Raw genomic sequence first — 22,203 nt, 5'->3', positions numbered from 1 at the left:
TCCTCTGAAGCTAGACACTGGGCAGCCTTGAAACTCCAAGCCTAAAAGGATATTTATATAATAATTTATTTCAGCTGAAGAAAACTCTCCTGGTGAAGGTTTTATTCCTGTAAGCATGTATCACTAATTATCAGTTTCAGTGTACTTCTATATATGTCCTAAAACTATTTTCTGCTTCTACAACTGTGTATATAAACTTGTAATTTTTCAAATAAATCTGTGACCTGTACTTAAAATATATGGAAAGTCATTAATGAACGCAAATACATTCACTACCCTATCTGTCATGCATATTTTGAAGAAGAAAATAGCAAAGAAATTGCTAGCTAAATTCTCAGTTCAGAAGTAGAATTTGGAACGGCGTACCAATCAACTCTAAAGAAGAAGCTTTCTTCAATGAAGGAAGTTCATTAAGCAGACTAATTCATCTGTACATGAGATCCATATGAGAAACCTCAGGAATGCCCTCTGCCGTAAGACTCCTATCCAGGCAAATTTCATAAAATATTTAACTAAAATAAAACTGTTACGTTGCCTAAACGTCTTGCTTAAACTTGCACAGTGTGCACTATTAGTCTAAGTAAATCAAACCCAGAGTAAGTAGTATTCACTTAAAACTATGGGTATACCTTTCTCATTAATTCATTATTCAGATAAGAGAGATCCTCAAGTGCCTTAACATTACTAGTGGCTGTGAACCTGTGTGAGGAAGCAGAGCTTCCTTCAATACAATGCAGACTCCCCAGGAATTTATTGTCTCATTTTTTGTGCTATGGTCTTTTGGAACAACAGCTCACCCAGGCACCATTCTGAGAAGTTTAACATTAAACAGTAAATTACAGGGATTAAGTTTCTGAGTTGTTTCGGAAACAAGAGTAACAATATTGATCTTCAATTTAATCTTTCACAGAGAAAAGCTTTTCATAGATTGTCAGAAGACAAAAATATCAATCTGAGATAGAACAGAGGGAACRTGGTAACTTATCTCCAATTACAGATATTTCAGCAGGGCAGCAAGAAAGTATGAGGTATCAAGTTGTACATCAGTCTGAAATGAAAGGAACATCTATCTATCTAGGTCAACTTTAAGGCTTTCAGCTTAAGGACAAATGTTACTGAATTCACAGTTTCTGAACATGAAATTACAGAGTCCAGTGTTGCTGTTGTTTTTAACCACATTAAGCTATTTGTCTCACTAATCTCCTGAAGCAGAAAGTTTCACAGTTCCTCTTATCCATAATTTTAAAAATCCCATATATCTCTTTTCCTGTTAATTTGAATTTAAGTCAACAAGAAAGAATAAACTTGAGCACTGGTAGTTTTCCATACAATTACAGAATTTATTTTTCACTTTCTCTATACAAATCCTGTTCATATAATATGCTCCAAAGGTGAAGTCTAACTCATCAACATGCCTCAAAATTGTTAAAAACTGGGCAGAAGGGAACCTTAAAAGTCAACTATTTAAGCCACCTTCCATACCTATAAATAGCTCCATTTCTGTCATTCCTGACAGGCAGCTAACTCCATGTCCATAAACAAATTACTCCAGAGCTTCACTTTCTTTAGAATAAAAAATTCTGTCCTGTAACACCTATCTAACTACTCTCTTGCTGCCTCTTATACCCATTACCTGTAGTCTTGTTCTGGTAACAGAAAACAATTGTCGTAAGGAAAAGCTTTCCCCTAAGGGAAGAGAATAAACTGTCAGCTTTCTCTTCTTTCAACCACAAAACCTTAGTTCTTTCAGTCTGTTGACTAAAACGGAGTACCATGAGTCATAATTTTAGTATCAAGTAGGATGGAAGGATTACCACACTCTGTTTATGCCTTCTTTTTCACCATCGTGTCCTACTGAGATAAATGAAATTGATTCATTGATGTGGGTGACCCACATGAACTCTTAAATCCTTTCCTACCTAACTGCTGCTTAGACAGTCACTCCCCATATCTTGAATTGTGCAGTCACTTGCTCCCAACTAGGAACAGTACTTAGCATCGTCCTAATTTCATAGATGATTTTGTAAGGACAATTTGAACATAAGCCTGTCTTACAAAGTACAACACAGTCCATCTTAACGTCACTGTGTTAGCTTCTCTTCCAAGTATCAGAACCCCTTTCTTTGTCTTTCTCCAAATTACTATAATCAACTTTGAATTTCTGCAACAACAGCGGACTGCATAACTTACATAAAGCAAAACTGAATAATGCAGACTTGTAAATTAAACTAGAATATACTGTATTTAGTATACTTATTTTTTCAAATGAATTTTAATGGAAAATAAGGTCCACTAAAGCAAAAGGGAAAAAAAAGGAGAAGGCACTATTTTAAGTGTGCTGTGGTTATTCTGCAGACCAGATCTGCTGACCAGTAATAAAGGTTTGACTGAGATGTAGGTGTAGCATATTTTCTTATTACCACCTATATTCTTCACTTCTTCCAAGTCTTTCCAGTTTTTATCCCGACAAACACAGACTTTTCTCTTTTATTTATCCTTCATAATCTAATTAATTTCTGCCTTCTGTAAAATTCCTTCTTGATTCTCAGGTCACAGAAGGAGTTGCAGTTTAGCCAAGATAGTCTCTGAATACGTCTCTTACCCATCCTTTCACACGAGGATAGTTTGAACCCTTAGCACTGTTTTATTAAGAAACTTCCAACTCACCTGAACTTTTTTCCTCATACCTTTACGCCTATTTCTTTCCCAGAAACACTTTGCTGCCATGACCCTGTTTCCTCCTTCCCTCCGCTATCTCAGCTTTATATTCTTGCACCATCGTCACAGAAGGCTAATCCTTAAGCAATTTGACAAATTAAAAATACATATATATACTTATGTATACTAAAATCACATTCACAGGCAACAGTACATTTTTACAGCACCTCTGCAGAAAAAGGAGGAGGTAAAGGATACAACTATAAYCCCCAGTCTACATATGCAAATACTAAACCTAAGAAACAAGAAGATACGGCTTCAAAGCACAGATCAAATCACTGGCAGAGCTAGGATTCAATCACGTCTCTTTTTGCAGTCCTACAAAATTCCAAACTTGCATGAGCCCTTTAGACTTTTTTAATGTTGAACCTATTACATTAGGCTATTCTGTTTCCTTGATAGAGGTCTACTGTTTCAGTTCTGTTAAAACTAAAATAAAGGCTTACCTTTGAATGATTACCTGCTCTTAAAGTTTTCCAACCATCTTATCTTTACAATAGAGAGGCAAAAATAATTAGAAAAGGGAAACCAACTGAAAGCTTTCTGCGCAAAAATTATCACATTCAAAACAGATACTATTTGGACCTTTTCATGGATGCTGACTAATAAGCTGCATTAGATATTATATTTTACAGTTCTTTTGGAACAAGTCAACAGATCTTCAAAATAGAAAAGATGCAGCAACCTAATTTACTAATACAAAATGCCAGTTTTGAAAATTTGTGTTCAGTCTCTCAGCTCATACAAGAACACAAGAATAGCAGACAATATCAAAAGAACCACATAGCCCAAGATTCTGCCTTGAAAGCGCCCAGTAGTGGATGTGTACTATTACATTCTGCTTCTGTCATTTCAGTTCTGTAATAAGTTGACCAAAATCACAAGAGAGAACCACTATTTGCACATTAGTACCTCCATACGTCAACATAGGTTGATGCATACAGAACACACAAAGAAACAAGCCCTTCTGTCCTGTTATTAATTTCCTTCCATCCTGATATTTCACAAACCTATGAAAATCTTACAGTTCACTATATAAAGTACTTCAAACTAGCCTCTAAAATTTAATCAGAAACAAACAGCATAAACTACCAGGTTTAAAGTGAAAGTTAGTCATCAGTTATTTAATATACTCTATGTAAATAATGATGCTGATGCAATATAGCAACATATAGAACTTTTATACAACTGCACAAAGAAACAAGGGAAGTCGGAGGAAAAAAGAAAAGCCCAAGAAACTAATTTCATTTTGGAAAGCAAAATTTATTAAGTATAAAAAAGGCACACCCAAGACAATGCTTTTGACAGAAGTATCTTAAATATCCCCATAGGAATATTTTTTACTCTAGAATTCAATACTACAGTCACTGTTCAGCCCTTTCACATCAGCAAATTCCAGTCTGTTGCCACATATTAAACCTCTAATATTCTAAAACGTTAATTCATAAACTTACTAACATTCAGCAACAACAACTCACCATCTGAAATTCGGGAAGGGAGTAACAATCCTCTTCTGCCTAATTCAGCCAGAGCCAGGCATCCGCCATGCCATGCATTGTCTGTTTCCTGGAAACTAATTTTAGAACAAAGACAAGTTTAGCTTTCCCTTTGCGGATTTCATTTTTCATGGTGAATTCCTAACATTTTGAAAGACACATAATCCAAATCAGCATGTGTTTATCACTTTTAAAATATAGGAATGACTGGTTGAACATGTTTTCTTTCCCATTTTGGGCAACGTTAATATTGCTATAAAAATGATCAAATAAGCAATGATCCAATAAAATCCCCCAAACAAACAAACAAAAAATTATCAATATAAACATAAACTCATTACAGAAGAGGGCAATACAAGAAACTCATCCAGAAAAAGAAAACAACCTTCTAGTGCACTGGCAAAAGATGCAGATTTACAGAACACTCCCAAATAACTAATGAATTTAATACCAAACACAGTCCTGAATTAGTAAAAGAGGTTCAAGTGATAGTTTACAGTAAGAAAATTATATAAGTTCGTGCATTTCAAATTAGTCGTGGTGTTTGTATGCCTTTTAAAAAAAAACAGGAAACAAGAGTGAGTTGTTGTGAGCACAGCAAAAAAAAAAAMCCAGAAATGATACACATTTTTGGAGGACTGGCAGATGAAAGAGTGAAAAGGGGAAAGCTTGTATATTACGTCACTAAAGACGCAAAAAGTTCATTTTGTATTAAACTAGCAAGAGGAATCTAAGAATAAAACATCAAACGGCCAAACTAGGTCACCCCAAAGGTTCCTCTTTCCCAGTATCCCGTCTCCAACAGGGACCAATAGCAGACGCTTAGCAAAGACGAAGCATAAAGGATGGTTCCCGCAGCAGCCTCCTCCCAGCTTCCGCCATCAGCAGTTTAGGGACTTCCCAAGCCAGAGGTTACAGGCAGAGTGTCATGTTTAATAACCACTGACAGCACTCTCTTCCATTAACTCGTATAATCCCTTTTTGAACTCCCTTTATGCTTTTGGCTTCCCTAACATCCTGTGGCAATGACTTCCACAATTTAATTATAATTGTGTGAAAATATACCTCCTGATGCTTCCTACTTCTCATAGTGTAAGAGCGAATAGAAAACAATTATTCGCTTTCCCTCTTTCTTTCATATATATTATTTTACGCATCTCCATTATATCTGCTCAATTTTTTCGTTCCAAATGGAAGAATCCTCATCAGTTAAATCACTGTTCTTATCAAAGTTACTCAGTGCTTATCTTCATCCCGTCACACCTTTGTACTTTTACCAGTTTTAATGCATCTTTTCTGCAATGAAGTAGCTCGACTGCTCACAGCATTCACATGAGAACATCTGAGAATTATACATTAACACAAGGAGCATTTCAGTTTCGTTACAGACTCTTTCCCTAATAATATCTAATGTTCTATTTGCCTGCTTTTCTTCTGACAGCTGCTGAGAACTGGATTGACATTTTCACAGAACTATCAACAGTGACTTCAAGATCTCTTTCCTGAGCAGCAATACCTGCTTTATAGTTAGCTGTGTTTTTCTCTAACTGCTTTACTTTGCATGCACTAGACATTTTACTTCTTATATCACTTATCGCCTGCCTACTTAACTTAAGACTTATATGATGTTCTCTTTTCAGTCACCCTTAGTTTTCACTGTATTAGCTAACCTAAGATCAACTGATTTCATCACCCCATGTTCACCTTTTTTCCTGGATCATTTATGACCATCTCAAACAGCACAGGGTTCATACACATCTCTGTGGGACCATGTCGATAACCTCTCTGCACAACAAAAAATGATCACTTATTCATTCCCTGTTTCCTTCTAGTTTATCTACTTATTAAAAATCATGAGTGACTGACTTATTTTTATTTTGTTCACTAGATATTTAGTGAAAAAAATACAGGAGGGATTCCCTCTGTCCTTGTCTACATTTGTTCCCAGGTGTTTCTGAAGAAAGCAGGTCACTAAATTACTAGTTGGATTACTCATCCCCATGACTTGAAAAACAAGGAAAGAAAACACAGTGAGTACAGGCCTTTGAAGCTCCAGGGATAATTGAGATCAGCAGCACCTCTAAAATTACTCACAGTAGCACAGTGGAAGTATCATGGCTAAGTATACTTTCATGGCAAGTTTTTAAGACTTCACAGCTTCTTTTTTTAATGTCTTATCCTTTAAGTTGATATTTTTAGTTTGTACTTTCAACCACATGAGAACATTTTTGAAAACTGAAGTACATTTGAGTGGCAAACTGAATACTGTCAATATTTTTTGCAAATTAAGAAATTATACCTTTGGTTATTAGCTTAATCAAAAATCAGAGGGTTCTTTGCAAGCTAGGGATGGTTTAGATCTTAAAGCTCAAGTCCTTAATGAGGACTTGATGACTAACTTGATGTAAAATAAGCATACTGTACTTGTTTAATACTTTACTCCTTTACATGCTCTACATGGATGCAGAAAAAGACATTCAACAATAAAGCATGCCAAAAGAACATCCTAACAGCTATACCTGACTAGACCAAGGATTCAGCTAGCCCAAAAACCTCTCTCTGACACAGGCCAACAGTAGATGCCTACGGTATAGCGTAAGAACAAGGCAAGTATGCAGCAACACTCTCCAAAACACTTTCAATCTCCAGTAATTTGTGGACAAATTCACAGAAAATAAACCATTTTTGAACACACACATACTCTTAGCATCCATAACATCCTGTGGCAAGGACTTCTTATAGTTTAACCATGTGTTGTGTGAATAACCTACTCCTTTTGTTCGTTCTGAACCTACCACCTCCTACTTTAGTTTGTTTCTTATAACATAAATCCAGACAGCAACAATCTCCATGCCATTCATGATTTCACAAACTTCTGTTACACCCCTTTGATTCATCACTCTTCCTAGCTGTTTTAGCCTCCCCTCACATAAGGACTGTTTCTTATCTTTGATGATCCTCAGCACCCTTTTGAACATCATTTCCAGTTCTACTATGCTTTTGAAGATGAAGGGACCAGAACTGCACGCAACGTTCAAGACATAAGCACACCAGGAGTTTTTAAAGCAGCAAGTTGATGAGTACGTTTTTTTGCAAGATTCAGCCTCAGTCTTTCTGCATTATTTTAGAATAGGGCCAAGATGAAGGATTAGGAACAGTTTCTTCACTGAACACCCTTAGCAACTCAAGTCTTAGAAGATTTTGAAATCTGGCAGAAGAAAAAACATTTTCAAAGATTTTTTTCAAAAATTTACAGAATTTTAGACCTGCCTTCCTAACTGCTATCCTCCTATTCCAGAAGCAAAYGCTTCAGACGCATGTAAAATGTGAAGTAAGATTTTTACCTAAAACAGTCCAACAGAGACCCGACCACATCATCTGCTAATTCTTTTGGAAGTCTTCCAGTTATTCTACCAATTCTACAAAAGTTAAAAACATAAATAAAAACACACAGTGATTAGTACTGTATTTGATGAATAAGTCAAACAAAAAAATTTAGTTACCAGAAATCTACGATAAGATGACTGAATTCAAGATGACAATGAACTACCCTAACACCATTACCCTAAAACGCCAATCCCAAGCTTGGAGCAAAAGCTACACAGTAGYAAATTTAACATAGAAATAAAATTTTTAAAGTGGAAGAGACAAAACGTTTCAAAGAAATGCTACTTGACACCCTTCAATTCAAGTCTTATCCAGAATGTCTATTCCCAAACCTAACTGAAATTTTCCTGAAGACTACCCCACTTTCATATACACCCAGGAATAGTAGCAATCATGGCTCCATACCATCAGCTGTGCTGAAGTCATTTGAAATAACTATTGAATATTGAAAAGACACATAATTTATCAATCATGGGATACATCAGACTGTTATTGTAACTTATTTGCTTTAGCTTAGTTTTAGAGTAACCACAAAAAACCTACCCTTTTGCTGCAGACCACCTGACAATAGTGTCTTTGTCTTTCAGTCCAACCAACAATTGCTCTGCAGATAATTTTATTTAAACAAAACAGATTACTCTCATTTCTATAACAACATAAAGATTTCTTAAAATGTTCAAAATTCACTTCCCTCTTAACATAAGTGCCTCCTAGTTTAAACAACACTCGTATTCAGATTTCTTATATTTGTAACACAAGTATGTTTTGAAATCAAAGAACCAATAGAGACATCAAAATTGTTTTCTAAAAGAGGCATTCGTTTGAAATTTTAAGTACTGTGGCAGATTCAACACGGAGAATGGTGATTTTTTCAGTGGTTCATTAGATTACTCAGTTATAAAAGTTTTCTGATGTAATTTGTATCTATTTATTTACAGCATATCCACCAGCAAGCTAGCAGAGGACCTGCTGTACGACTGCATACTAGTAGAAAATGCTGTTCCTTTGATATTACCACAGCTTAAAATTTTCAACTGTAATGCTTTAGCTTTCATGTAACACAATTTATTTCATTTTTCATTATTACTTCCAATTCATCTTTCCATATGCCGAAGGCTCAAGAGATCTCTTTCCTATTACTGGACAAAATTGATCACATGTATTTCAATAACTCCATCTTCCAACCCCCCCCAAAATGCTATGGAGCATTGCATTTTTTCTTAACATGCTGAAATGCAAGACATTTCACAAAATACAGTAACTAGTATTTTAACCAGTTGCACACATTTCAATTCTAGTCTTTCTAATTCTTCACACTAGTGCAGATAGTTATAATTTTCTGAACGCTAAGCAGGTTGTTTTCCAATGTATATTTACTTAGTAAACATCACTATAATTTCTGTCTAGTTTTAACACACCTACAACATTTTCAATCTCTCCTGGAATATCATATTCCTCTTCATCATCAGCTTCAATAGCAGCAACAGTTATCTTTTGATTCTGCGCAACTGAACCCTGAGCTTGCAGATTGGCAGCCAGAGACCGACAGCCACGCTGGTATCTGCACAAGAAACAGACACAGTTAATTTATTTTTCTGATTTAAGTTCCATCTGAAATAGGTGCACACTGCCATAAAGCCTTTTTGACAACCTACTACACCTACAATGTACACCTTCCTAGTTACTTAGTAATTATTGTCTAGGAAAGTATCCCATTCTCCTTCCTCCTGACCCAGTTGTCTCTTTTCCAGGAGACCAAAGTGGTTCCTGTGCAAAACTGTTTCATACCTTCCCTCATCTCTCTCCCCTTCCTGTTTCAATATAACCTACTTTCCACTGCTGACAATAAAAGACAGGCAAAATTCTCACCCCCTAAAAATCCCTCCAAAAATGAAAAAAATAATAATAATTTTGTTTTAAAAATGTTAAAGCTAGCTCAGTACTTTCTACACAAGCTGTACTCAGATATTTAGCCTGCAGTGTAGATACATTCTTACAAAAGATATACTTTACATGCTAAACTGATTTTTGCCAATGGGCAAGGTGCACTCTCCACCTAAAAAGAATTTGCTATGCCTAAGGACGTTCTCAAAAGTTGGAAAAAGAAGTACAATAAAAAATAGTCACCAATGGAGCCTGCAATTTTAAAATATCAGTGCGAGAAATCTGAAAAAGAGTTTGCCCTGTGGCAATAAGTAAAACCAGACACCAGAACCTGACTAATATGCAAAACTAAAGTGGGATTGCAAACCACTTTTCCCCTGTGAACTTTCTATTGAATCAGGGTAGAACAATGTAATGGGAAAGTTATGCTCACTCTTACAGAATTGAACTAAATCAACTTCAGTAACAAAGGTCACCATCTTCTCATCTTTACCAAGTTATACATTATATAGGAACAGGCTTCTGCTTGTACAATGTGCAACACGAAATGTCAAGAGACTTGGCTTGTYACATCGTTGGTTTACCATACCAAAATTTAAAAGAAAATACAGGAAACTAAATACAGCAGCAGAACTCTCCTCTTTCCAAAGAATTCAAATGAAGGTTGTCTTTATTCTCAAATAACATGTTAGGGGGAGGGGGTCTTTTTTTAAGGAGGGGCCAGGGGGCTGGTAGTCAAAGGGATGGAGCTAGGGTTTTCTAAGTTTTTTGAGTGCTTTGGATTATTTTTTCTTTTGGGTTTTTTCCCCCTGGTTTTTAATTCTGTTTCAGCTTTAAACTAACCTCCATTTTGCTACCTTCGGTTTCACAAATGTCAGTCCAAGTCGTTGAACAAGCTTCATCCCTAGCTTGCGAAGAACCATCTGATTACTTTCTGACAGCTTGCAGTTATCGAGACACTCAAGTACAGTAGCAGCTGTAAAAGAAAATAAATGTGCTATCACTGGTAACCTAACAGAACGAGGAGTCAGAAAATCTAATTCAGTTACTCTGCAGCCGCTCTCTGTATACTGAGCAAGTGCCCATTTCCCTCATTTATAATTGTCAGACAGCCCCAATATAACTCCTCTGCCCACAAAGTTTTGTGAGGATGAATGTCCATAAACATTTAAAGTGAGAAATACTGTGTACGTGTAAACAATCAGCAAGAAAACCTTTTGTTTGAACACATCAAAGGTAACAAAATTATTTTTCAGCAAAGTAGAAAACATGGACTAATGGAGAGGCTTGGATTAATGAGTACAAAATTGCAGAATTTAAAAGTTTCACAAGGAACACATTCCTGCCACAAATAAAATAGCCTGTTTATATTTGCAGCCTGAAGCAATTACTGACTATTTCAAAGAATGAGCCTAAGGCTGATCAGCAGTTAATATGGACGAGCAGCTCAGGCTCTGAAAGAGCTATCATTCTCACTATAAGCACTGCAAATACGGGATTATAATGGCAAAAAAGTTTCACAACCTCTTATTCTTGTCTCTTATCAGGGCTTTCAAATATACTATGACATGAAGGATTTAACAGTCATTTTGAAGTCTGAGAAATAATAGGGCATGTGACTTTAAAATTTTCCCAAATTAAAGAAAAAAAAAAAGAAAAACTTATGATTAGACCTGACATGTTGAATAAAATAAACATAAACAGACAAAAAAGTAAAGACAGTAATGATTATTTCAGTATCTTACAGTACTTGGATTTTTYTTTTTGCAATTGTTAATGCTAGAGACTAATCCTGCTAGAGACTAATCCTTTAAGAGGAAGAAACTGCAGAAACAACAATATTCACAGATAGAAAAATTTTAAGAATATTTAAATATAAAAACTCTTCCAAGTCCTGCCAGCTCCTGAATCACTAGAACATGTATAGGCCCATGCAAATGGTTTCAGGACTAGTGCTTATTTTTTCCTCTAGTTCTATAATGCAAAAGGTGGCTTTTCAAACGGTATCTTCTTTTGTCATTCTTCTATTTTTTCCCCATTTGATCCTCAGAACTATTATAAACTTGTAATAATTAACCATCTTTGATAATTTTTTTTGTCTCTAACATTTTCTCTTTCCCATCAGTTTCCATTTTAATATTTGCTTCTAAGTGGTGAGGATTCTGCCTTTCCTGTAATAAACTCGTTCACAATATGCCTGTGACTTTCCTCATGTTACCAGATTTGTAACTACTTAATAGACTTTGTAGATGCCACAGACCAAGACATCCAGTTTTACCAACAGGGTTAACGTCATTAGCCAAAATTTCTGCTTCTTCTATCAATTATGACAATATTTTGTTGTACAGATGCATCCTTTTAAATTATATAATTTTGTGTTTCGCTATATTTTATCTAGCCTGTTTATAATTCTGTTTATTTGCCATATTGTTACTACTCTTTAAGCTTCCACGCTGCTGCCTGCTACACCTATGCAACGACATTTCTCAATATCTTCTATTTGCTCGTGATCAGCCCGTCACTCTTTTCTGTTTGTCTTCACTATCTTATCTCCACCTTCACCCGAATCTCAGGCATTTTGTAAGACAGCATCAGCATGTCATACTCAGTAACTGGGGGAATTACACTCTTTTCAACTCTAGATCTACAAAGTTTCTTCTCTTAAATCAAAACCCTAACCACCTCCTTCAGGTGTTTTTTTCATAAGTCAATCCATGATCATTCTAAAGTGAGTTTATACCATTGCTTGATTCCTATAAATAACACAAACCACATTTCTGGTGTTTTGGCACCAGACCAGACTAAAAACTGGCACCGTCTTTTGTATTGTTCTGTTACTGACCATCATCTTTCCCTGCCTCTCTTTATGGCTAGCAAAGGCTATAAAAAACAAACTGGTATTTTGCATTCCCAGTCATATTCTAGGAGTCATCATGGGATGAATATAATTCCACCGCACTTTTCAGAAACCTGTATGTCCTCTTTTTGGGTGCCAGTCTATCCCAATTGTATGCATCATAATCTTTTTCCACTATAAGTTTTTTCTCATTCCAAGAGTACCACTGTATCATTCCAGCTGGGTCCCGTACACAGCAGGTTCTTTAAACTTGGGATTTCCTAACTCCTGTGCTTATGTTAAAACTTGAAGATTTTTTGCAAACACTTTGCAAACAGCAGTAGTAGGTGTAACACCAGAATATGTTATCCTGAATTTCTTTATAATATTTGTCACATCTTATAGTTTTTATGTTGTGTTCAACCATTGTATTATGGTAGTGGCCAACCTGCCAAATCTTTAAAAGTTTGATGAGCTGTTCCAATACAATATTCCTCAGCTGCACCTTCTGCTCCCTTAACTTTGTCATCTCTTCTTTTTTTTTTTTTCCTTATTTTGCATGCTTTATAACTTTCCTATCAATTTCACTCTTTACGTCATCTCTCTTTATTAGTATATCTTTATCCTCCTATTTTTATTAGAATGGCTTTAAAAAACAAAAATCAGGATATCAGAGACTTACCATAGGGTAAACAATCTTCTCTCTTCCCATGTTTAAATAACTGTGCCTACAAACAAAAGAGGGAAAAGAAACGTGAGACTGTATAAATTCTAAAGCACAATATGCACCAAGAATATGATTCTAAAATAGCTTTTTATGTTCTTGCAACAATATGTAACATTCACTAATTTATATAGCATAAAAGGAAGACAGTGTCAGGGTGTAGCGCTGCTTCTTTATAAGTTGATACAAGTCAAGGCTACTTAGCCCAGCCCTTCCCTCTCCCCCATGCAGTCACGCAGGCAGTCAACTCAGGGAGCTGAGTTAACCAAAAACCAAACACTCAAGAGAAAGAAAGAAAGAAAAAAAAAAAGCCATTAGTTTTCAGCCAGCTCAGCTCCCTGAACCATCCAGCTCAGTGCTTGGTCACACAAGTTCAATGCAGGTGTAACCACAGCAGCTATTATCTCAAACAGTTCATGTTGCTTTGGACCTCTAAAAAGTGAAGGAGAATTTGTGGAACATGAATAAAGACAGATGAACTAGGGAAATTCTATATCCTGTTTGGGATCTTGCGATGCTGAATGGCTCTAGAAACTCAGTCGGCCTTCCTCATAATTTAGACAGATGCATGCAGAACACATCAACGCTCGCTGCTGAGAAGCAGGACAGATGGACACACATGAGCGAGCTTAGTTAGTAGTAGTAATCAAACTTGCAACACAGGACTTAGTAAAGGCTACATGGCCAAGTATTTTACCCTGTTTTTCTAACAGCTTTCGAGAATTCCATGTTAAAGTGGACAAAACTAGCCTACTTGGGTACTAAGAGTAGCAAAACAGTGTTAAATATAGCTACATATACCTGCGGTGACAGCAGTGACTGAAGTCTAGAGACATTTCAAGTTACATTATTCAGCACAAGCTACAGAGTTCTCCAAGTACTGCAAGCCCACTACAAACATCCCTCCATCAGGCATATTTTAATTCCTGTGCCAAGGGATTTAAAGAAGACTTCAAGCATTTAATCCTGCACAGGGCTTCCATAATAATTTTTATAATTACAGTTAAAAATCCCAGTAAGAGGAAGCCTCAGTACTACAGCAAGATGAATGGACTATTAACACCAGACAAAAACATGTTACATAGTTAAAGTCGCCTCACTTCTCTCAGTATGCATCAGAACTACTGTGTTCAGTTACTTATTTTTCCTTTAACTTGTCATTCACCAGAAGAAAATCTTCCTCTGTAAGCTTGCCTAGGATTTAAACGAGAACTGCAACTTACCTCAAAAACATGTTCTTTCTCACAAATACCAACTACACATATGCCTCCCATACTGCAGGTGTGGTTAAAAGCAACAAAGGCAATAAAAACACCTTTAGGCTATGTACCTATTTTATTTTGTTACTAAATTGCATTTTAGGATGCTAAATTAGCACTTCTGATTAGCTATACTACAAGCTGTATAGTGGAATTTGGTAATAAATATTGAATTACTTAAGATTTTTAACATTTTCCATCAACAACTAGGCAATTGTAGGGCAGACTTTAAAAATATACACTTACAAAGCAGAAATGCTACAGAACTACTTCAGGCCTATAAAAACAGCTAATAGAAATAACTACCAACACAACTAGTATAAATATACCATAGCGTTTATCAAGATACCATATCAGTATCCCCAAATTCCCCCCCACTCCCCGTAATACAAAGGAAAACTCTGCTTGTACTAAAATAGCCCAAAGAACGAAGAAAAGCAAGACTAAAAATCTGCAAATGTTTGGCATAATCGACAAATCTAGAGTGCCTCTAAATTTTTCTAGCTGAAATGCGCAAGAGTTCATTTCTTTATCACTTTGTTGCTGCGTTCTGCTTTAAAAACCTATCAGATGGCTTCTTCACAAGTTTAGGAAGCTTGCAGCGGATGCCGAGAGATCCTACAGCACTTCAGCAGCACCTTGTCCTCACAAGTACTCCTCCTCTCTGTGTAACAACGCAGGTAAGAGCAAATATCAGTCTGAAGGCATGCACAGTCTGCCTCAGAATTGTTAGGATTATGTTCAAGCAYAGTCAAACAAAACACAGCATAATTCCGGAAGCGTTCATAAGACAGAGAAGCAGCTTTTTAATACAGCTCTGGAAGCACCCCTTGAGTAATGCATTTGGGGGTCTACCCCCACATTTATCTTCTCAGCAGACTGTCTGGGAACACCTGCACAGAAGGAATACAATCCTCAGAAGATCTAAGCATTTATTCTGTGTTTTGTAGCTCCTCAGTTCTGGCACCTTCCTACAAGTTTCTCCATTTGCCTTTAGTTTTCACATCCTCAAGGCCAACTTTGAATTTAGTTCTGACTCCTCAGGGAAAGCATAACTAGGAGGTATCACCTCCTAAACAAGATGTGGGAAGACATTAACCAACACACAAGCAGGAAAAAAAAAAAAAAAAGAAAAAAAAAAAAGGTCTTTAATGTTTTTAGAAGACATTTTAAAAATGCTTTTCTAAAGAGAAATAAGAAAGCAGACTCCCTCGCCCACTAGTCAATTTGGAAGAGTGAAGCTGGCAGATTCCCTTTCACATGTTTCTCTGTATCATATTTTCTGAGCAAAAAAAGTGAACATACATTGTTTCCCTACAGGAGTTTCACTACATAAACTATCTTCACATCTGATTTTCCATAAAGAACAACCACTCAGTCAAAATAGAACAAGTATTTATAATATACTTTCAGATGTTAAAGTCATCATAGCAACTGTTGTAAAACAATTAAGATTAACATTGACAAAAAATCTGAGTTGCTTATTTTCTCAGAAAACAAATCGGGCTAGAAAAGATCGCTCCAAACCGTAAGCCTATACCTACCGATATAATTCAGTTGTTCAGTAAGAAGAGATTAACAGATTCCAAAAACACTGACAATTTTTAGAAGACAACTTTGAAGGTCTACTTAAGACAACCTCTAGTAAGAACATTATATAACTTGAGAGCTCAAGACAGATATAATATTAAATTTAATTAAGAATATACTTTCTGTATCTGTCTATATAAACCTTTCTCCATATAAAAAGCATAAAATATATGAATGTTTCAAATATCCAAAAGTTACAGCTCTACAAATTACAGTAATTCACTCCCTTATTTGACAAGTTTAGTACATGATTCAGATGTAGTCCCTTACTCCTGAACATGGATTAAGGGATTTTATTCTAACAATGCAAGTTTTTAAGGGAAGTACAAATCAACTGAAGAACACTGTAGCAAATGTGTTATAAATTAATAGCTAAACTTAAAAGATTGGGAGCTAATATTTACATGTTTTTGTTCAATAAAATATCTGCTACCTACTGATTTTGGAATAAACACAGCTGAAAATGCAGAACATCTGAAAGAAAAAAAAGTTCTGTTCGCAACCACTAAAGTACATGGCAGGTCAAACATAATCTACCAGTTTATCAGTATCTCAATAAGTGACACATTAGTTATTTCTTTGTATCAGATAAAAGTTTAATAGCCACTATTACCAAAAAACAATACTTATAAAAGTAAATGGGTAATAGCCAAACTGAAAACTACTCTTTAGTTATTCAACAAAGCAAGAAAACCAGCTTTCATGAACTCCTGCTTTTTTAGTGCAGAAATGTCAAGCTTTCATGACTTCACTGCAAGTCAAAGAAGCATGCAAAAATGTTCACCATCCCTAACTTCAAGCTTTTGAGCTTACTAAATGTATTTTCCAGGGGAGCACTTTAACTGATGTTGGCCTCTAAAAACAAGTCATGTATTTTCTCCTGGCATGTGCTACTAACACTCATGCATGTAAGGTAAAGTTACTGTCTCAGAAAAAACCTGCAATCCTACAGCACACACAAGTCATTCTAAAAAGCAACGTGCATGTATGCATCACTACAAATTAAGAGAAAACAAAAAACAAAAGGAAAAAAAGGACAAATCAGAATTAGATAATTCAGTTTAAACTTCCTGCCTTGAAGGAAGAAAAACATCCGAGGTACGCCATTTCAGAAAAATCTGATACAAACAAAATAATTAATAAGCTTGGTTTGCCACCCGTATAGACATTTTAGTGTCAGCAGCTAATAAGATTGAAAGTAAGGAGCCTGTCTATTGGAGTATCCAGGCGATCAAGTTACGCCATGGTCTCTCCACTTTAATGAGGACATACAGCATACACCAACCTACCCAACCTGTTGAAAAGTATGTAACTCCCTCTCTTATAAATAATTAAGCCACCTACAAATTAGAGAAAATCAGTGGTGTGCAAGCAATGATGACTGTCAAGTCTGGTTTTGCTTTAGAAATAGCATGGTGCAAGGAAAACAAAACCTAGTTTCTTAGTAATCATAGAAGAAACACACCACACCTTCCAATTGTCTACATAACCCACTTTAAGCCCGACCTTTATGAGCTGTATCAATCAGGATCATCTTTGGGACATATTCCCCAAGCTATACAAATCACCATTAAGGGCGGCCTGACTGTTTGGTAGCAAGTCTATCTTCCTGCCGAGCAGGAGACACAAGTCTGAACCTACCCTCTGGTTGTAACCAACCAAGTCAAGGTGAGGGGAGGAAATTCCAGCCTCTATGGGAAGAGAAGAAAACGGTACCTTTCATTACTCTGGAGCACCCCCTAGTAGTCACAAAAACATCCAGGCCCAGGGAAAGCTATCAACCATTGCCGCCTCCAGGCTAGATGTGGGGATGTAAACAAGGTGAGGGAGGACATGCAGGCGGGACAACAAACTCGCTTGAAAGCAGCCAGGGCTATTGAATGCGCTGYATGCGCAAGTACTGGTGAAAGAGATGAGTTAAGGCCCCTTGTTCTTATTAAGTATTCGACACAAATTGTACTCCTTCTAAAGATCGGACATATTTGTCAAGGTATTGATAACGTGACTATCAACGTGGTAATTAAGCTGACAAACTTCAATACACTGCACAGTTAAATGGGTGGCAGAAAAAGTTAAACTTTCGTATGATCTTCGTTATTTATCAATTGAAATCCCGAAAAGCTTAGACTAACACACAGAGAGCTAACAGAATAGTTCTTGCCCATCTTAACAAGAGGACTGCTGAAATACACAGATCTGAAATGCTTCAAAGAAAAAAAATTAGCAGCCTGAGACAGTGCTACACTCCAGCAAAAGAAAGAAACAGGCTAATGATAACTGAAGATCTGAACCTTGAAATAACCACAGGACTTTTTGGTGAGAAGGGAAAAAACTTGTAAGTATGTGAAAACGCAAAGTTGGGTTACTCGTTCAGGAAGAGAGAAGATACAGTGTGGCCAGAAAGAAGTCAGTGCCCCGGCTGTCTTYGGGGGTAAGAGAAAAAATTTCTTTCTTCTCCTTACATCTGCCCTGCTTTTTGTACAACCTTTATCACCAAACCATTAAGCGATAGCATCTTTTTAAAAAATAATGCCAATGGACAATCCCAGTATCACTAATTCTTTGAGAATGCCAAAAATACAGAGACTTGGGAAACATTCTCTTTGGAAATGTTCTATTTCTGTGCCTCTGGGTCTGAAAGAACAGAGTCGGAGAGTTCTTTCTTCCCTGGAGCCAAATTTACATAAGCATGCAGCTATTGCTAAATAACCTCTGCATTAGAGACAGCTCAGGGAAATGCCCTGTTCTTAAGGCTCTCGAGTTTCATCAGATCACTGTGCAGGGCGTTTTATTTTTTTTAATTATTACTCACACTTGTATACTGAATCACTTATAAAACAAATAAGGTTTAATAAGTTTCAATGCCCCAGGCTACCTCAACATGATGACATCTCTGTCACGCAAGAACTGGGAGTGCTAAACCCTGCAGCAATAACTAAAAAGCTGTTTGATATAATGGCAGGTTTAAAAGCAAACCTCCAGACCAAGAGAATTTAAAATGCAGATTCTTGAAACAGGCTAGATGTTTCCTTCCAGTAAACAAATGTTATAAAAAAGTTAGCAATTTCTTAGTAATCCAGCATTTATAGCCTTTTAATTAGCTCTCCAAACAAACTATCCAAGCGCGTAAGTAAATCTAATTCAACGCCACAATTTCAGTTTCAAAAAAAGAAAAAGCAGTTTGAAAAAGTGAATTTGAAACACTGCAAGCGAGGGTTCCTGCTAGGGCACACCTGTTGTGAAATGATATATTACTGACGACAGGTGTAAAGAAAAAAAAAGAAAAAAGCATCAGTGGAATTAAAATGTGTAATGTAGACTGCATGTTTCAACAAGACTCATGAAACAGTAGTACTTGTCCTACACATAATGCTGAGGTAGATTAAACAGTAGCATACCTAATCACCGAGACTTAAGGCCACGAAGAGGCAGATCAAAGTGCAGCAGTGTAGAACTACTCACTGCGTACCTAACTTGCAGTTTCAGTTCATTGAAATGCAAGAGTTTCATGCCATTTTAAAACAGTTTTGCCATTCCAACCTCACTGCAAGCTGTTTCCTACATGCAGACTACAAATACCATAATACCATAATCCTGCTGAAACCCACTCTATCAGGGGCAGCCCCAAACTGATCCGATGATGAGAGGGAAAGACTTTTTTCCCTCCACCCTGGTCAGAACAATATTACATCCCCCCAAACCTGCCCTGCTCTACTGACCAGGAACTAAAAAATGGTGTGTGCCCCCCCATTCAGAGGGAAATGCCCAGGCAGGACTACAGTTTTACTCTTAAAATGAAGAACTGCTGGAGGAATTAGAGCTAAGAACTTTAAAGCTTGTTGACACAAGGTTTAGTTGTCCCTCACGAGGATGTATTCTGCTTTATACAGTTAGCAATGATTTACTTTGTTTCTCTATGGACTGTTAGAATCTTGCATGTTTAAGGGAAAAGGTTTCCTTATTTTAAATGTTGCTTTTATTGTTGGCTAATATTTTTGGTTTAATAACATGCTATTGTTAAAAGCATTTTATAAAATTCTTAATATTAAACTCTTGAAATAAGTATTTCCTACTCCACTTAAGCATGGCTATGTACACAAATACCTGCACACATATCTTTCCAGAAACCTCTATTCCCTAATGATGTAATTTGTGCTTGCATTGTACTAGCTAAAATTAAAAATTCAAGACTGAATGCAAGAAAAGGCTTTAAAAACTCAGCCTACTCATACCTACCAACTGGAACAGGAGGTACGAGCACTAGGACACAACTGAAACTGGTTTGATAATAACTTCTATCTGACGGGGGGAAGAAAAAAAATCATATAAACGCAAGAAGGCAGGCTTCTGCTTCCAGGTATATTGTATCACATTCTAGTTTCGATTCTACTTGTTAAGTATTCACCTGTTTCGCTTAGTATGCACTAATGAACAGGTGGATAGAGCCAAAGCCAAAGTCAAAGGAATTATGACAAAACACTAATGTATTATACATCCTACAGGTCTCATCATGCACCTAGAATGGCAAACAATCAGTCTCCTTTCCAGATCTGACAATAAAATGATGAAACATCATTCTGTCTTTTGAAACATACTGCAATGCATACAAATAATGCTTCCTCTTGCTTAAACAGCAAGTTCTAAGTTATTCTAAATATAGATCATTTCTCATATCTTCTGATTTGGAAGAGCTGCTAAACAAAAATACACTCACGCACACACACACTCACACACACGCTTTTATTCCAGAACTTTGCTTTGATGTTTAGTAACATGCTGCACAGAAGTCCTCATAGCAATTAGTTAAAAAGAGCTGCAAATTTATGCAAATTACAGAAACTCATACAAACGCCAGCAAAACCTTAAACCTGTAAGGCTGTACAACAGCATGCTGTCTGACAGCACTTGCACTACCTTGACTTTGGTCAACAACAAAAACAACAACAAGAAACAACTCCTCTCCTCCCCCCCCCCCATTACTCTGCCCAAAAATATTCGGACAACAAAATCAGAACAGATGCCAGAATTGTTATTCAAGTATATCAAAACACACACAGAACCTTTTTTTAAGGGCGTCAAACTACAAACACAGACTAAGGTTTTATAAAAATATATTTTTAGAATGTAAGAGTGTGATCATATTACTATATGATCATGTAGTTCATGTATTAAAGATTTTTTCCTATGCATAGTATAATAATTTTAAAACACAAACTAAGGATTCAGCTCTTGAGTCATGAACTTTTATAATTACACACAGCAAACAGCACTGAACAAAGCACTTGTTCAGATTAGCAAGGAAAAATACAGGAAATAGCGAATTTTTTCAGCCTACTCAAAGACACTGTCTAGTAAGTTTAGTATGTCTGAGAACAAATATTTTAGTTGGAAARTAATGGCCAAAACTTTCATGAATCACTTGCATTTTGACTATCCAATCTGAAAAGTCTAGAGACCAGTCAAAAGCCCAGCCTCCTCTATTTGTACAGTGCCAATTAAATTTTCAAAGGTTTTGTACAAAGCCAGAAAGAAAATGAATTATGAAATGACTACTATATATATAACTAGATATTGAAAGCATATTTTGAGAGTTATTTATCGGTATCTGTACTGACAACTTCACTTTCATCTGTTGATGACAAGTGTGCTTAGAGACAAAACAGATACATGGAGGTTACATCTTCACAAGTGTTTTAGAGGGAATTCAAGCTTAATATTACCTTATTCTTTTTTAATAACAAGGAACCTCTCGGTGCTTTTGCTATTGAAGGTCTACCATAGCAATATCATATGGAAAAAATTACCATAAATACAGTCATCTATCTTTTAAAGGAAAAACAGTATTTACCAGGGCCTGGAGCATGCCATTCACAACAACAGTCCCCTCCATGGTCTGAAAGGAGGATTTAGATAACATTGAAAGTGTCCAGTCCAGGAAATCTGCCATCCTTTTTTGCCTGACATCAGGGCGGGCAATAAATCTGTCACAAAAAACAAAACAAAACACTGCAGTTACCAACTTTATGACTCTCAGTGAAAACCTAATTTTTCCTGGTATCCAAACTGGTTGCAGCTCCCAAAGGCAATTCTCCAGGGGACATTTTCCTAAACCACTGAGGGTGGGATCATCCCAAACATAAGCTGTTTAGCCCTTCTGTTCGTGAGCAAGGCTCTGACCCAAAATTTGACTTATAAATATACCAACCTGTTAACTAGAATTCTAAAGATTTCTCACTGTATTTGTAAAGCAACAAACTTTACAAAGTTCCTATATAAAATTACTTTCATTAGAATTAGTGAAAAGCTGAA

General features: G+C 36.4%; 1 protein-coding gene across 1 annotated transcript in view; it reads right to left on the bottom strand.

Moving 5' to 3' along the window:
* The window catches only part of TBCD (tubulin folding cofactor D), a 134,998-nt gene that overhangs the window by 100,162 nt on the left and 12,633 nt on the right, over positions 1–22,203 (bottom strand). The window contains exons 7-13 of the mRNA XM_026075690.1: positions 21,743–21,875; positions 13,004–13,049; positions 10,329–10,461; positions 9,020–9,162; positions 8,145–8,205; positions 7,559–7,633; positions 4,197–4,291 (exon numbers count right to left, since the gene is read on the bottom strand). Of these exons, the coding sequence (XP_025931475.1) occupies positions 4,197–4,291; positions 7,559–7,633; positions 8,145–8,205; positions 9,020–9,162; positions 10,329–10,461; positions 13,004–13,049; positions 21,743–21,875 (686 nt within the window). The remainder of the gene's footprint in view (positions 1–4,196; positions 4,292–7,558; positions 7,634–8,144; positions 8,206–9,019; positions 9,163–10,328; positions 10,462–13,003; positions 13,050–21,742; positions 21,876–22,203) is intronic.

Source organism: Apteryx rowi, unplaced genomic scaffold (assembly GCF_003343035.1).
Source record: "Apteryx rowi isolate R43461 unplaced genomic scaffold, aptRow1 scaffold_41, whole genome shotgun sequence".
Taxonomy (NCBI): domain Eukaryota; kingdom Metazoa; phylum Chordata; class Aves; order Apterygiformes; family Apterygidae; genus Apteryx; species Apteryx rowi.
This window is presented reverse-complemented; position numbering and strand designations above follow the sequence as displayed.